This window comes from Delphinus delphis, chromosome X (genome assembly GCF_949987515.2).
Source record: "Delphinus delphis chromosome X, mDelDel1.2, whole genome shotgun sequence".
NCBI classification, from domain to species: Eukaryota; Metazoa; Chordata; class Mammalia; order Artiodactyla; family Delphinidae; genus Delphinus; species Delphinus delphis.
This window is the reverse complement of record NC_082704.1, coordinates 112246989-112263803: the sequence shown is the minus strand read 5'-3', so window position 1 is coordinate 112263803 and position 16815 is coordinate 112246989. Positions and strand designations below refer to the sequence as shown.

Below are 16815 nucleotides of genomic sequence, written 5' to 3'. Positions count from 1 at the left end.
TTGGCAGTTTTTTTCTTTTTCTTTTAGCACTTTGGATTATCATCCCACTCTCTCAAAGGGTGCCTGCTGAGAAATCCACTGATAGCCTTATGAGAGGTCCCTTTTAAGTTACAAGCTTCTTTTCTCTTACTGCTTTTAAGATTTTTCTCTTTGTCTTTGATTTTTGACAAATTTATTATAATGAGTCTTAAAGAGGAACTCTTTTTTAAAAAATAAATTTATTATTTTATTTATTTATTTTTGGCTGCATTGGGTCTTCGTTGCTGCGCGCAGGCTTTCTCTAGTTTCGGCGAGCAGAGGCTACTCTTCGTTGCAGTACCCACGGGCTTCTCATTGCGGTGGCTTCTCTTGTTGTGGGGCATGGGCTCTAGAGCACAGGCTCAGTAGTTGTGGCGCACGGGCTTAGCTGCTCCGCAGCATGTGGGATCTTCCCGAACCAGGGCTCGAACCCGTGTCCCCTGCATTGGCAGGCGGATTCTTAGCCACTGTGCCACCAGGGAAGCCCAAGAGGAACTCTTAAGTTGAGTTTGTTTAATGATCTGTGAGCTTCATGAACTTGGATATCCATATGTCTCCCGAGATTTGGAAAGTTCTCAGCCATTATTTCTTCAAATAAGCTTTCTGCCCTCTTCTCTCTCTCATCAACTTCAGGAACTCTCATAATTCACAAACTGTTTCTTTTGATGACATCCCATAGATCACGTACCTTTCTTCATTCTTTTAAATTCTTTTTTCTTTGTTCTTCTCTGACTGGATAGTTTCAAAATCCCTGTCTTCTATCTCAGATTCTTTCATTCTGCTTGATCCATTCAGATGTTGATGTTCTGTATTATATTTTTAATTGCATTCATTGCATTCTTCAGCTCCAGAATTCCTGTGTAGTTCTTTTTTATGATTTCTATCTCTTTGTTAAACTTCTCATTTTATTCGTGTAGTGTAGTTTTCCTGAATTAATTGACTTCTCTTTCTGTGTTTTCTTGCAGCACATTGAGTTTCCTTAAAATAGCCATTTAAAATTCTTTATTGGGAAAATCATAGATCTCCATGTCTTTGGGATTGGTTACTGGAAAATTGTTGTAATTCTTTGGTGGCGTCATGTTTCCTTGAAGTTTTGTGTTGCTGTCTTCACATTTGAAGTAGCAGTCACATCCTCCAGTCTTTACTAACTGCCTTCAGGAGAGAAATACTTTCTATCAGCCCTATTAGAGATTCTGAGAATTTCTCAGATCTTCTATGGGTACACTTGCTCAACATTTCTTGTTTCTTCTTGTGGCAGAATTCTTAAGCTTGTATGCCTTATTCTGATCCTGCACAACACCAGGCCAACTGCTAACAGCCTCCCTTTTGTTTCCCAAAGATGGCACTACAGCTCAAATTTGTGGTCTCTCATGGTCCACACATTTGGGCCAGCAAAGCTTTCTGTATGTGCTCAGTCAGTCATGCTGCTGTCATCAGGAATGTGAACAGGAAGCTTGCCACAAGTTGGTGGTGTGTGTAAGTCCCATGGAGTGCTGAGAGTGCCCATGGCCAGTTGGAGGATCCCCAGGGGCTTATGGGTGGGCTTCTTGATGGAGTCCCTGGACACATTAACTAAGATCCACGTTCCTTTAATCCTCTTTTGAGAGTCCTGTTTGCCACTCTCCAGCCTCTTCCCCCTCCCCACCCCGCCAGTCATGCAGTTCACAATTCAGTGCTCTGGATGGGGCGAGACAGGAATGAGCCTCTTTGACAGTGTCCCACACAGCCAGGGAAACTGGGTGCTCACGTATGTGCTCTTCCTTCCCCCATGAGAGAAATCATAGGCCAAGATCTTTTTTAGTCCTAAGCTGTGCTGCTTTGTGAGAAGGTGATGTGAGTACTCAAACAGTTCTTCTTACCCCCCGCAGTGCATCTAGACTTGTATTATTTTTCTCTAGCATTGTGCTGGAACTTCTCTGCTTGAAACTTGAACTTCCACAAAGGCTGTTTCATCTGTGGGTGATTGTCTAAAGCAGTGTTTTCCAGGGTCTCTTGGACTGTGGCCGAGAGGGGCTAGAGCTGCTTCATGGTCCCCTGCTGGATCCAGAGCCAGAACTGAGGTCTGTGTGCCTATTACCCAATGTGTGGCTGGACGAGACTCCTCCTGGGTCCCTTGGTGTATGGTGCTGGATCCCAAAGCTCCCAAAAAGGCACTTTGTCTGTGAATAGAGGCCAAATTGTTATTGGCAGGGGGATATGGACGAAGGATGTCTTACCCAGCTGTGCCGCTGGCATCACACCTGGTAGTTCTATTTTTAATTTTTTTTTTTTTTTTTTTTTTTTTTTTTTTTTGCGGTACACGGGCCTCTCACTGTTGTGGCCTCTCCCGTTGTGGAGCACAGGCTCCGGACACGCAGGCTCAGTGGCCATGGCTCACGTACCGAGCCGCTCCATGGCATGTGGGATCTTCCCGGACTGGGCCACGAACCCGTGTCCCCTGCATCGGCAGGCAGACTCTCAACCACTGCGCCACCAGGGAAGCCCTCTTTTTAATTTTTTAAATGAATCTCCATAGTGTTTTCCATAGTGGCTGCACCAATATCTATGATACATTTTGAATTAAGTTTTTTGTATGCTGTGAGATTAGGGTCAAAGTTCATTTTTTTCCATACCAGTATCATTAATCTAGAACCATTTGAAGAACAGAGTTTCTTTTCCTCCTTGGATTACTCTGGTGCCTTTGTCAAAAATCTAATGACTGTATAAGTGTGATTTATTTATGGGTTCTTATTCCACTCTATTAACCTATTTGTTGATCTTTTTTTTAACATCTTTATTGGAGTATAATTGCTTTACAATGGTGTGTCAGTTTCTGCTTTATAACACAGTGAATCAGCTATACATATATATATATATATATATATATATATATATATATATCCCCATATCCCCTCCCTCTTGCACCTCCCTCCCACCCTCCCTATCCCACCCCTCTAGGTGGTCACAAAACACCGAGCTGATCTCCCTGTGCTATGCGGCTGCTTCCCACTAGCTATCTATTTTACATTTGGTAGTATATGTAAGTCCATGCCACTCTCTCACTTCATCCCAGCTCACCCTTCCCCCTCCCCGCATCCTCAAGTCCATTCTCTAAGTCTGAGTCTTTATTCCTGTCCTGCCTCTAGGTTCTTCAGAACCATTTTTTTTTTTTTTTTAGATTTTATATATATGTGTTAGCATACGGTATTTATTTTTCTCTTTCTGACTTACTTCACTCTGCATGACAGTCTCTAGGTCCATCCACCTCACTACAAATAACTCAGTTTCATTGCTTTTTATGGCTGAGTACTATTCCATTGTATACATGTGCCACATCTTCTTTATCCATTCATCTGTCGATGGACACTTAGGTTGCTTCCATGTCCTGACTACTGTAAATAGAATTGCAATGAACATTGTGGTACGTGACTCTTTTTGAATTATGGTTTTCTCAGGGTATATGCCCAGTAGTGGAATTGCTGGGTCGTATGGTAGTTCTATTTTTAGTTTAATAAGGAACCTCCATACTGTTCTCCATAGTGGTTGTATCAATTTACATTCCCACCAACAGTGCGAGAGGGTTCCCTTTTCTCCACACCCTCTCCAGCATTTGTTGTTTGTAGATTTTTTGATGATGGCCATTCTAACTGGTGTGAGGTGATACCTCATTGTAGTTTATTTTTGTTTGTTTGTTTGTTTTTGCGGTACACGGGCCTCTCACTGCTGTGGCCTCTCCTGTTGCGGAGCAACAGGCCCCGGACGCGCAGGCTCAGCGGCCATGGCTCACGGGCCCAGCCGCTCCGCGGCATGTGGGATCTTCCCGGACCGGGGCACGAACCCGTGTCCCCTGCATCGGCAGGCGGACCCTCAACCACTGTGCCACCAGGGAAGCCCCTCATTGTAGTTTTGATTTGCGTTTCTCTAATGATTAGTGATGTTGAGCATCCTTTCATGTGTTTGTTGGCAATCTGTATATCTTCTTTGGAGGAATGTCTATTTAGGTCTTCTGCCCATTTTTGGATTGGATTGTTTGCTTTTTTGATGTTGAGCTGCATGAGCTGCTTGTAAATTTTGGAGATTAATCCTTTGTCAGTTGCTTCATTTGCAAATATTTTCTCCCATTCTGAGGGTTGTCTTTTCGTCTTGTTTATAGTTTCTTTTGCTGTATAAAAGCTTTGAAGTTTCATTAGGTCCCATTTGTTTATTTCTGTTTTTATTTCCATTTCTCTAGGAGGTGGGTCAAAAAGGACCTTGCTGTGATTTATGTCATAGAGTGTTCTGCCTATGTTTTCCTCAAAGAGTTTGATAGTTTCTGGCCTTACATTTAGGTCTTTAATCCATTTTGAGTTTATTTTTGTGTATGGTGTTAGGAAGTGTTCTAATTTCATTCTTCTACGTGTAGCTGTTCAGTTTTCCCAGCACCACTTATTGAAGAGGCTGTCTTTTCTCCATTGTATATTCTTACTTCCTTTATCAAAGATAAGGTGACCATATGTGCGTGGATTTACCTCTGGGATTTCTATCCTGTTCCATTGATCTATCTTTCTGTTTTTGTGCCAGTACCATACTGTCTTGATTACTGTAGCTTTGTAGTATAGTCTGAAGTCTGGGAGCCTGATTCCTCCAGCTCCGTTTTTCTTTCTCAAGACTGCTTTGGCTATTCGGGGTCTTTTGTGTTTCCATACAAATTGTGAAATTTTTTGTTCTAGGTCTGTGAAAAATGCCAGTGGTAGTTTGATAGGGACTGCATTGAATCTGTAGATTGATTTGGGTAGTAGAGTCATTTTCACAATGTTGATTCTTCCAATCCGAGAACATGGTATATCTCTCCATCTGTTTGTATCATCTTTAATGTCTTTTCATCAGTGTCTTGTAGTTTTCTGCATACAGGTCTTTTGTCTCCTTAGGTAGGTTTATTCCTAGGTATTTTATTCTTTTTGTTGCACTGGTAAAGGGGAGTGTTTCCTTAATTTCTCTTTCAGATTTTTCATCATTAGTGTATAGGAATGCAAGAGATTTCTGTGTATTAATTTTGTATCCTGTGACTTTAACAGATTCATTGATTAGCTCTAGTAGTTTTCTAGTAGCATCTTTAGGATAATTTATGTATAAGTGTCATGCCATCTGCAAACAGTGACAGTTTTACTTCTTCTGTTCCGATTTGGATTCCTTTTATTTCTTTTCCTTCTCTGATTGCTGTAGCTAAAACTTCCAAAACTACGTTGAATAATAGTGGTGACAGTGGGCAACCTTGTCTTGTTCCTGATCTTAGAGGAAATGGTTTCAGTTTTTCACCATTGAGAACGATGTTGGCTGTGGGTTTGTCATATATGGCCTTTATTATGTTGAGGTAAGTTCCCTCTATGCCTACTTTCTGGAGGGTTTTTATCATAAATGGGTGTTGAATTTTGTCAGAAGTTTTTCCGGCATCTCTTCAGATTATCATATGGTTTTGATCCTTCAGTTTGTTAATATGGGGTATCACATTGATTGATTTGTGTATATTGAAGAATCCTTGCATTCCTGGGATAAACCCCACTTGATCATGGTGTATGATCCTTTTAATGTGCTGTTGGATTCTGTTTGCTTGTATTTTGTTGAGGATTTTTGCATCTATGTTCATCAGTGATATTGGCCTGTAGTTTTCTTTCATTGTGACATCTTTGTCTTGTTTTGGTATCAGGGTGATGGTGGCCTCGTAGAGTGAGTTTGAGAGTGTTCCTCCCTCTGCTATACTTTGGAAGAGTTTGAGAAGGATAGGTTTTAGCACTTCTCTAGATGTTTGATAGAATTCACCTGTGAAGCCATCTGGTCCTGGGCTTTTGTTTGCTGGAAGATTTTTACTCACAGTTTCAACTTCAGTGCTTGTGATTGCTCTGTTTATATTTTCTATTTCTTCCTGGTTTAGTCTCCAAAGGTTGTGCTTTTCTAAGAATTTGTCCAATTTTTCCAGGTTGACCATTTTATTGGCATAGAGTTGCTTGCAGTAGTCTCGTAGGATGCTTTGTATTTCTGTGGTGTCTGTTGTAACTTCTCCTTTTTCATTTCTAATTTTATTGATTTGAGTCCTCTCCCTCTTTTTCTTGATGAGTGTGGCTAATGGTTTATCAGTTTTGTTTATCTTCTCAAAGAACCAGCTTTTACTTTTTTTGAGCTTTGCTATTGTTTTCTTTGTTTCTGATTCATTTATTTCTGCTCTGATCTTTATGATTTCTTTCCTTCTACTAACTTTGGGTTTTGTTTGCTCTTCTTTTTCTAGTTCTTTTAGGTGTAAAGTTAGATTGTTTATTTGAGATGTTTGTTGTTTCTTGAGGTAGGATTTTATTGCTATAAACTTCCCTCTTAGAACTGCTTTTGCAGCATCCCATAGGTTTTGGATCATCGTGTTTTCATCGTCATTGGTCTCTAGGTATTTTTTGATTTCCTCTTTGCTTTCTTCAGTGATCTCTTGGTTATTTAGCAGTGTATTTTTTAGCCTCCATGTGTTTGTATTTTTTTACAGATTTTTTCCTGTAATTGATATCTAGTCTCATAGCGTTGTGGTCAGAAAAGATACTTGATAGGATTTCAGTTTTCTTAAATTTACCAGGGCTTGATTTGTGACCCAAGATATGATCTATCCTGGAGAATGTTCCATGAGCACTTGAGAAGAAAGTGTATTCTGTTGTTTTTGGATGGAATGTCCTATAAATATCAATTAAGTCCATGTTGTTTAATGTATCATTTAAAGCTTGTGTTGCTGTGTTTATTTTCATTTTGGATGATCTGTCCATTGGTGAAAGTGGGGTGTTAAAGTCCCCTACTATGATTGTGTTACTGTTGATTTCCCCTTTTATGGCTGTTAGCATTTGCCTTATATATTGAGGTGCTCCTATGTTGGGTACATAAGTATTTACAATTGTTATATCTTCTTCTTGGATTGATCCCTTGGTCATTATGTAATGTCCTTCTTTGTCTCTTGTAATAGTCTTTATTTTAAAGTCTGTTTTTTCTGATATGAGTATTGCTACTCCAGTTTTCTTTTTATTTCTATTTGCATGGAATATCTTTTTCCATCCCCTCACTTTCAGTCTGTATGTGTCCCTAGGTCTGAAGTGGGTCTCTTGTAGACAGCATATATAGTGGTCTTGTTTTTGTATCCATTCAGCCAGTCTATGTCTTTTGGTTGGAGCATTGGATCGATTTACATTTAAGGTAATTATTGGTATGTATGTTCCTATTACGATTTTCTTAATTGTTTTTGGTTAGTTATTGTAGGTCTTTTCCTTCTCTTGTGTTTCCTGGCTAGAGAAGTTCCTTTAGCATTTGTTGTAAAACTGGTTTGGTGGTGCTGAATTCTCTTAGCTTTTGCTTTTCTGTAAAGGTTTTAATTTCTCCATGGAATCTGAATGAGAACCTTGCTGGGTAGAATAATGTTGGTTGTAGGTTTTTCCCTTTCATCACTTTAAATATGTCCTGCCAGTCGCTTCTGGCTTGCAGAGTTTCTGCTGAAAGATCAGCCGTTAACCTTATGGGGATTCCCTTGTATGTTATTTGTTGTTTTTCCCTTGCTGCTTTTAATATTCTTTCTGTGTATTTAATTTTTGATGTTTGATTAATATGTGTCTTGGCGTGTTTCTCCTTGGGTTTATCCTGTATGGAACTCTCTGTGCTTCCTGGACTTGATTGACTATTTCCTTTCCCATCTTAGGGAAGATTTCAATTATAATATCTTCAAATATTTTCTCAGTCCCTTTCTTTTTCTCTTCTTCTTCTGGGACCCCTGTAATTCGAATGTTGGTGAGTTTCATGTTGTCCCAGAGGTCTCTGAGACTATCCTCAATTCTTTTCATTCTTTTTTCTTTGTCCTGCTCTGCAGTAGTTATTTCCACTCTTTTATCTTCCAGGTCATTTATCTGTCCTTCTGCCTCAGTTATTCTGCTATTGATTCCTTCTAGAGAATTTTTAATTTCATTTATTGTGTTGTTCATCATTGTTTGTTTGCTCTTAAGTTCTTCTAGGTCCTTGTTAAACGTTTCTTGTATTTTCTCCATTCTATTTCCAAGATTTTGGATCATCTTTACTATCATTACTCTGAGTTCTTTTTCAGGTACACTGCCTATTTCCTCTTCATTCGTTTGCTCTGGTGGGTTTTTACCTTGCTCCTTCATCTGCTGTGTGTTTTTCTGTCTTCTCATTTTTATTAACTTACTGTATTTGGGGTCTCCTTTTCGCAGGCTGTAGGTTTGTAGTTCCTGGTGTTTTTGGTATCTGCCCCGTGTGGCTAAGGTTGGTTCAGTGGGGTGTGTAGGCTTCCTGGTGGAGACGACTAGTGCCTGTGTTCTGGTGGCTGAGGCTGCATCTTGTCTTTCTGGTGGGCAGGACCACATCATTGGTGTGTTTTGGGGCGTCTGTGACCTCTATGAATTTAGGCAGCCTCTCTGCTAATGGGTGGGGTTGTGTTCCTGTCTTGCTAGTTGTTTGGCATAGGGTGTCCAACACCGTAGCTTGCTGGTCATTGAGTGGATCTGGGTCTTAGCGTTGAGATGGAGATCTCTGGGAGAGCTTTTGCTGTTTGATACTACATGGAGCCAGGAGGTCTCTGGTGGACCAGTGTCCTGAACTCGTCTCTCCCACCTCAGAGGCACAGGCCTGACACCTGGCTGGAGCACCAAGCCCCTGTCAGCCACACAGCCTTTGCTTTCTTCTGCCAGTTTTCCCCAGGATTCTGGAGGCTCTGGAGCGAGTGGGATGTCCCACCTGGTCTTATCCTGGCCACCAGAAGCTCGTGAAGAGGTGGAAAAATAGTTTGCCCTCTTCTTTTTTTAGTGAGTGCTTGGCCGAGAACCCTTTTTTTTCTAGGGCACCTTGTAAATGGAAAAGCTTATCTGGGTTAGGAGTTCTTGCTGTGGCTGCTGTAATTCATGGTTATCTTGCGTAAGGTTAATTCGCTTTTCAGCCTTAAAAGAAAATTTATTCACCTGATGCCTCACACTGGGCCCATTCCAGCTTCAGTCTGGCCCCTATTTGTTGATCTTTATATTGGTACTACACGGTCTTGATTTCTGTAAGTCTTGAAATCAGGTCGTATAAATTTTTCAAGATTCTCTCTCTAATTGTTTAGATTTTAGAAAACACTCCTCTCAGTGGTTCTGAGTGTGTAAGTATTATGTGTCTTTTGTTAAATTTGTTCCCTTGTTTTTGGCGACACTATTGCAAATTGAACTGTTTCTTAAAATTTCATTTTCTAATTGAGTTTATGAAGGTCACAGAATATAAGTTCCTACAGAAAGCAATTATATTCCTATATACAAGCAATGAACAACTGATCACAGAAATTTGAAAAACAGTACCATTCATAATAGCTCGCCCCCTCCCCCAAATGAAATACTTAAGTATAAATTCATCGGAAAACACAGGATCTGTATACTGAAAACTACAAAATGGTGCTAAAAGAAATCCAAGAAGACCTAAATAAAGGGAGAGACATATGCTGTTTGTGGATTGAAAGACTCAACATAGTAGTGATACTTTTTTCCTCCAAAGTGATCTAGAGATTCATTGCAACCAATCATCAAAATCCCAGCAGGATATTTTGTAGATATAGACCAGCCTATCCTGTAATTTATATATAAGGGCCAAGGAACTAGAATAGCTAAAACAAATTTGCAAAAGAAGAACGAAGGTAGAGGAATCACTTTTAGTATCAAGCTCCAGTAATCAAGACAGTGTGGGATTGATGATAGATCGGTGGAGAGGGATTGGGAGTCCTGAAGTAGACCACATGAAGATAGGCATTCGATCTTTGACAAAGGTACAAAATCAATTCATTGAGGAAAGGATGGTCTTTTCAAGAAATTGTTTTGTAGCAGTTGGTCATCCATCTGTAAAAAAATGAACCTTGATCGAAGACCTCACTCCTGATGCAAAGATTAACTTGAAATGGATCATAGATGCAAATGTAGAACATAAAGGTATAAAACCTGTAGAAGAAAACGTAGGAAAAAGTTACTGTGACCTGGGGTTAGAAATGATGCCAAAAGCACAATCTATAACAAAAAAAATCAACAAATTGGGCTTTATCAAAATTAAAACTTTTACTCTGCCAAAAACACTGTCAAGAGAATTAAGAGACAAGCTACAGACTAGGAGAAAATATTTGCAGCCCACGTATTTGACAAAGGACTAGTGTCCAGATTATATAAAGAACTCAGTAATAAGAACTCTCAAAGCTCAACCAACTCAATTTAAAAATGGGCAAAGGACGTGAACAGATACTTCACCAAAGAGGATATAAGGACGGCAAGTAAACATGTGAGAAGATATTCAGCATTGTTAGCCGTTAGGCAAATGCAAATTGAAACCATGATCACAGACCAGTATACACAGTGATAGAATTGCTAAAACAGAAAATCGTGACAGCATCAAGTGCTGGCAACTGGAACCCTCGTGAATTGGTGGTGAGAATGCCAAATGATACCCCACTCTGAGTAACTGTTGGGCATTTTCTTATGAAGTTATATATACATTTAACCTTGTGACCCAGCAGTTCCACTCCTGGGTATCTACCTTAGTGAAATGAAAAATTTATGTTCACTCAAAAACCTGTACACAAATGTTCATAGCAGTTTTATATGATAGTGGAAACGTGAAAAAAACTCAAATGTCCTTCAAAGGATGAATGGATAAATGGAGTATGATGAAATAGTACTCATCAGGCAAAAGGAATGATACACGTGGCAATCTGAATGAAACTGAAAGTTGTTATGCTACGTGAGACAAGCCAGCGTCAAAGGGTTATGTACTGCGTGATTCCTTTTATTTGACATTTTTGCAAAGGCAAAACTGTAGTGCTGGAAAACAGACCACTGGTTGTCAAGGGTTATGCATGAGGTGAAGGTTTGTATATCAGTGAGTAGTTCCAGGGAGCTTTTTGGTTGTTGGAACTGTATTGAACCCTCTTTGTGGTGGTGGTGTCACAAATCTATATGTGTTAACATTTGTAGAACTGTACAGTAAAAGAAAAGAAGTCAGTTTTACCATATGATAATAAAAAAATTTGTAAAATGTCGCACTTCGTTCTGTTTTATGGATCTTTGTATGTGACCTCGTTTCTGTTTTGCAGTTTGCTTTTGCCTCCCCCGCCCCTACCTTTGCTTTGGCGTAGGTCACTATTATCCATTGGTCTCTATATTTGGTAGGACCTTTTAATTGGGAAGCCCATATTCCTCAGTTCTGGGAGTTTTCTTGAATTTTATTGACCTCCCTTCCCCCATTTTCTCTGTTCTCCCTTCCTGAAAGTTTTCAGACTCTGGACTTCTTAGTTTGGTTTTCTAATTTTTCTTTTCTAGTTTCTTTCTTTTCTCTTTTTTCTTTTGTCTATATGTGGAGACATACTTATTTTTTAAACTGTACATCTCCTGTGTTTAATAATAACCAAGAGTTCATTTTTGTTGTTGTTCTCTGATTCTTTTCAATGGCATCCTATTCTTGTTTCAGTGTTGTAATATCTTCTCTTAATGGTAGTTTTTCTTCTTCCTCAATACTTGCTTTTTTTGTTGTTGTATACACTTCTAATTAGATACTTTCCTTCAATAGCTGATGGTCCTTCTCTGCTTACATTTAGGAGGAGGATGAGAATGCATATTGCAAGTTCATGGCCTGTTGTGGGGCTTGTCAACTTTGAGCTTCATTCTCCCCCAGTTTGGCTGAGCTACAGAGTTGGGGAACCCCCAAAGACAGTGTCATTTGCTGTTTCCTCTTGGTCTGGTTGGAGTCCTCAGGGAGGAGACTCTTGTGGACTCCTGCATGGAGGGAAGACCTGGTTCGGTGGAGGAGAGGGATCTGTTTCTCAGCATTCAGGGCATTCATTTAACCCCCCTATTTCCAGTCCAATTTCTAGTCCTTAATTGTATCTCTCTATTGCTAATCCAGACGCCATCTGTTTTACCTTTCAAAGAAGTAAACCTTCAGTGTTCTACCATAGTGGCAGGAAGGATTCGGGGATCTAATTACTTCTGAAGCAGACTTTCAAGCAAAACTTATTTAAGCCAGTCGTCCTCCCCTCTTTCACTCCCACTTTCATAGGTATCTGGTGCTGCCAATTTGAGTCTTTCAGGGATTCTTCTATGTGAAATCGGATTGGTTCTTGTTTTATCCTCATGCTTAGCTTGCAGTTCACTTTTCTTTACTTGATCTGTAGAAGTGAAAAAGTTCTAGGTCTAGTGGACAGAAGTCTGAAGAATCATCAAGCAGAGCTCTAGTCATGGCTTCTCAGTCAGTTCCCAGACTAAGTCAGTTTACAGATACAGAACCCTTGCATAAAGGGGCTTCTGAGTCACCTTTAGGAAGGACCGTACTCTGCAGCCAAAAGTTTATATTGTTAATCTTTCTCCCAGCCCTTCCCAAAGTGTGTGACTGTGCACTGGGGAAAAGGGACTCATCAGATTTAGGGGGGATTACTGGACACAGGCTCTGAACTGATACTTATTCCAGGAGACCCAAAACATCACTGTGATCCACCAGTTAAGAGTAGGAGCTTATGGAGGTCAGGTGATCAGTGGAGTTGTAGCTTAGGTCCTTGTCACAGTGGGTTCAGTTTATCCCCGAATCCACCCTGTGGTTATTTTCTCCAGTTCCATGATGCGTAACAGGAAGAGACGTATTCAGCACCTAGGAGAATCCCCACATTTATTTTTCCTGGATTTGCTAATTCATTCAGCATTCATCAGTTTGCCTTCCAGTTTACCAATTTTATTGTTATCACCTCTTCCCTTTTGTCTTCCCTGTCCTTGTGTGTCTATGACCATGCACACCCCCCCAGTTAAAAAAATTGTTTTAGTAGAGTTGCAGTAGGGAATGAGTTTGGTACATATGTTAAGTTCTGTCTTTACCTGCAGCCTCCATCTATTGGGTTGGCCAAAAAGTTCGGGCTTTTCTGAAAGATGCTGTGGAAAAACAGAACGAACTTTTTGGCCAACCCAATATATTATTTTGCTGGGTGTTGTTACATAATCCTATGGCTTTGAAGGCTATCCAACCTCATAAATTTATGCCTCAAGCCCTATTTCTCTTTCTTCTAAGCTCTAGACATGTATTTACAACTGCTTATTCAACTTTTCTCGTAATATATCTGATACACATCTCAGATGCTTCATTCCCAACCCTCTCCTTGAAATGCCCATTTCTCATCCAATCTTCTTGTTCTCAATTAATACCACACTACCAGCCGCCCACTTGCTCAATCCCAAATTCCTTTCCTTCTTTCCTATATCACCTTCATCAACATCTCCTATTGGTTCTAGATTTAAATTATGTCCAGAATCCATCTCCTTCTCTCTATCTTTATGGCTGCTACCTGATCTAAGCCATTTTCATTTCTCACCTGGTTCCATGCAGTAACCTCCCAACTGCTCCCTGCTTCCACTCTTGTCCTGCTACAATCCATTGTCTACGCAGTAGCCAGAGTGAAAATTCTGAATTCTAAGTTAGGCCGAATGCCTTTCCTGATTCAACGTCCTCGTTGCCGTACACTTTGAATCCTTATTGAATCCATCCACACTCCTTATTCTGTCCACAAGGTGCCTGCCTAACTCTTTGACTTTAGCTCCTGCCAAGGTCTTAATTGTCTCCTCTGCTCTGGTCACACAGGCCTTTTGGTTCATCAAATACACTAAGCTTGTTCCCTCCTTTGGGGCCTTAGCGGTTGCCATTTTATCTCCCTGAATATGCTTCGCCTGTATCTTCATGTGGCTCACCTCTCACTTCATTCAAGTCTCTGCTCAGTAGCATCCGCCTTGAGAAGCCTTCCCGGGCCACCCTCTCCACCTTTCTCCCAGATCCCCCACATTACTCTCTATTACATCATCTTATTTATTTCCTTCTGAAAGTATCTCGTTGTTTTTTTTTTTTTCTTTTAACTTTCTTGTTTTTCTCTAGTCATTTGAGTATGAGCCCTGTGAGGGCATTGGTTTGATCTATCTTGTTCCTTGGTGGTATCATCACACCCAGAGCAGAATCGGGCCCATAGTAGATAGATACTCAAAGACTGTTGGATGGTAGGTAGGAGGGTGGGTGAATAAATGTTTGTTGAGTTCTACGCTACTATTAGCATGTTGTTTCTTCTGGGACGTCTCAGAATTGAGCCTTTATTGTTTTTTTTTGTTTTGTTTTGTTTTTTTGTTTTTTTGTGTGGTACGCAGGTCTCTCACTGTTGTGGCCTCTCCCGTTGCGGAGCACAGGCACCGGACACGCAGGCTCAGCGGCCGTGGCTCACGGGCCCAGCCGCTCCGTGGCATGTGGGATCTTCCCAGACCGGGGCACGAACCCGTGTCCCCTGCGTCGGCAGGCGGACTCTCAACCACTGCGCCGCCAGGGAAGCCCAGAATTGAGCCTTTATACAGAATTCCTTCCCACCTTGACTGATTCTACTTCAGAGTGCCTTTACGTGTCCCCATCTCTCCCTGCCAGTAGGTCTGTTTTAGGGCTCAAAGTTTGAATTCCCAAATAGCAGATTGTGGATCCTGTTTTCTACCTTTAGCCAAGAAGTCACACCTTCAGCCATAATTTATGCAGGAACCTGGATGACACTTCGGTGGAAGGACGACCAGTGCCCTTTCTCATCCCTCAGTCCTAATCCAGTATGGTGCTGGAGTGGAAACAAGAGATTGCAACTAGAGATGTAGTCCTGATGGCTCGCCTCTCAGTATTAGGAGTCTGCTTTTGCTTTTCTGCTCCCTTCCAATCATTTTTTAGAATTTTTAACATCATTCTGTGCCAGCCGCTGTTAAAACTGAGGGTGAGATTTAGGTGTGGGGGGTGGGGAGGGTTGGTCAATCAGTTTCATTTCATCATCTTAAGAAAGGAGTCGAGAGACTGCAAATTGTGAAGCCTCCTGTGTCCGGTCACCAGCTTTAAATATGATGCCTCCCAGTCCACTTGTCCTTGAGTCATGTGGCACCTAAATGCTTGTGGGTCCAGTCATAAGTTTCTTTTCAGTATCTGATGAAGTAGGGATGAACCCAGGAAATGACCCCTCTCTTCTCTTTGTTTTGTACAACTCAGGAGGTTCATCAAGAACGGATTGCATTGGAAAACCAACTGGAACAACTTCGTCCAGTCACTGTGTTGTGACCCCCAAGATTCAAGTAACAGTGGGTGACCTTTCCTGCCAAGATCTTTCCTTTGAATGTTTCAACGCAGCTACTTGTCATAGATGTCTGAGACTGTGTCAAAAGCTCTTAGCGGCGGAATATAATCCATATCACCTTTTCTTTTGTGCTTCACGTGTACGTTTTACTGTGGTGGAAAAAATACAACTGATTATCACACTTGAAATTGTAACTATCAGTGGGATTTACCTCCCATTCTTAAGTACTTCCTCAAGGTGTTAGATGTTGCTCCTTACCCAAAACCAATCTTCTAGCAAATAAAAACAATTTAGAGCACTACTTACTTCAAGAATTTATGACTTGTACAAAACCTTGTAATCCAGTACCTTCAGGATGCTTGTTTTATTTTCGTATGTATATCATATACAGTAGATTGGTTTCCTGAATAATTGTGATTCCAACTGGATAGTCTTTGGCATGATGATAATACAAACAAAAAGGAGAAGAAAACAAAAGCATTAGCTTTAGACTGGCTCCGTGCCCTCCACCACTATATGCCAAAAATTGCTTCTCTAGTGCCATCTTGATATTATATCTAGCTATAAATAATACATGACTATTGTTTTCTATTGAATGGCAAAGACTTATTCAGTCTTTACACCTCTGTAAAGTAGTAGTTTTGTCCATGATCTATTTAACTTGGCCCAGCTAAGCCGTCAACCCAGACAACTCAGCCCTTTCATGTAGATTTTTGGGCAAGAGAAATCTGCCTGAGCTGCCTTGCCCGATCAAATTAAATAAATAGTTGCCAGGTCTCTACTTTTATCCTGCATGGGTTAACATATCTGTAAATGCATGAATTTGGAAACCACCCATCAAATGTGAACGGCTGATGAGACTGTTTGGACTGATAAATATTTGTTGTTTGAACCCAGGTATTCAAACTAGGGAAGAAGGGGCAATGGTTGTTACCAGTAACGCAACAATCTCTGGTAGTTATTTTTGTCTTTGTTATTTTAACCCGGATCGTGAGTGTATTGGGTATGAAGAAATAATGAAAGAAAGCCGATCCTCACACTGGATATATGACTATTTTGTTCTCTGTGAAGTGTACCCTTGGGAAGGGATTGGTTTATGTGCAGTTCAGAGGCGCCCAACCGACTCCAGTGTAAGTGATGTAAAACAGTAAGCTCAAATTGCAGGAGCCAGTACTCTATCGAAATTTACATAGCCTGTGCTTCTCCTGTAAGCTCAAGTTGAAAGTGGGAATTGATCGACCCTCCCAGGTATCCGGCCTCGCCAGCTTTAACATCACTTCAGGAGACGGATGGCAAGACATGTGGTCTCTTGTGCATTTTGCTAATTTACCGATTCTTAGGATAGCGGGGTGGGGTGTGCTAGGGTCCTTTCTGAAGTGGTTTAGGATAGGTTTGCGGTACGCGGGACTAAGCCTTTGATTTCAATAGAGTTGACAGCTTTTAGAAGAAGTAGGCTTTTGTTTTAATGCTTTCTTACTCCATTAAGCTTTATCAATAGCTTAATGACGGAAGAGAAACGCTCAAACGATGATGCTTTTCCAAAACAAACCAAATTGTTGATTCTGTTCTGTGCATATTAAAGGATTCTGAATTGCTTGGATTTTGAAAATCACGGGACTTGAGCTATTTCTCTAGTCCCCCTTTCCTTCCCTTTTGGCTGCCTTTTGTGTCCCTGTGGGAGGGGTTCGGAG

The 16815-nt window shown here is 40.8% G+C and overlaps 1 protein-coding gene across 1 annotated transcript in view; it reads left to right on the top strand.

The window, feature by feature from the left end:
* REPS2 (RALBP1 associated Eps domain containing 2) overlaps positions 1-16161 on the top strand; it is a 162357-nt gene extending 146196 nt beyond the window's left edge. The window contains exon 17 of the mRNA XM_060002900.1: positions 15040-16161. Coding sequence (XP_059858883.1) covers positions 15040-15108 — 69 coding nt within the window. The 3' untranslated portion in view covers positions 15109-16161. The remainder of the gene's footprint in view (positions 1-15039) is intronic.
* The last annotated feature ends 654 nt before the right edge of the window (positions 16162-16815 follow it).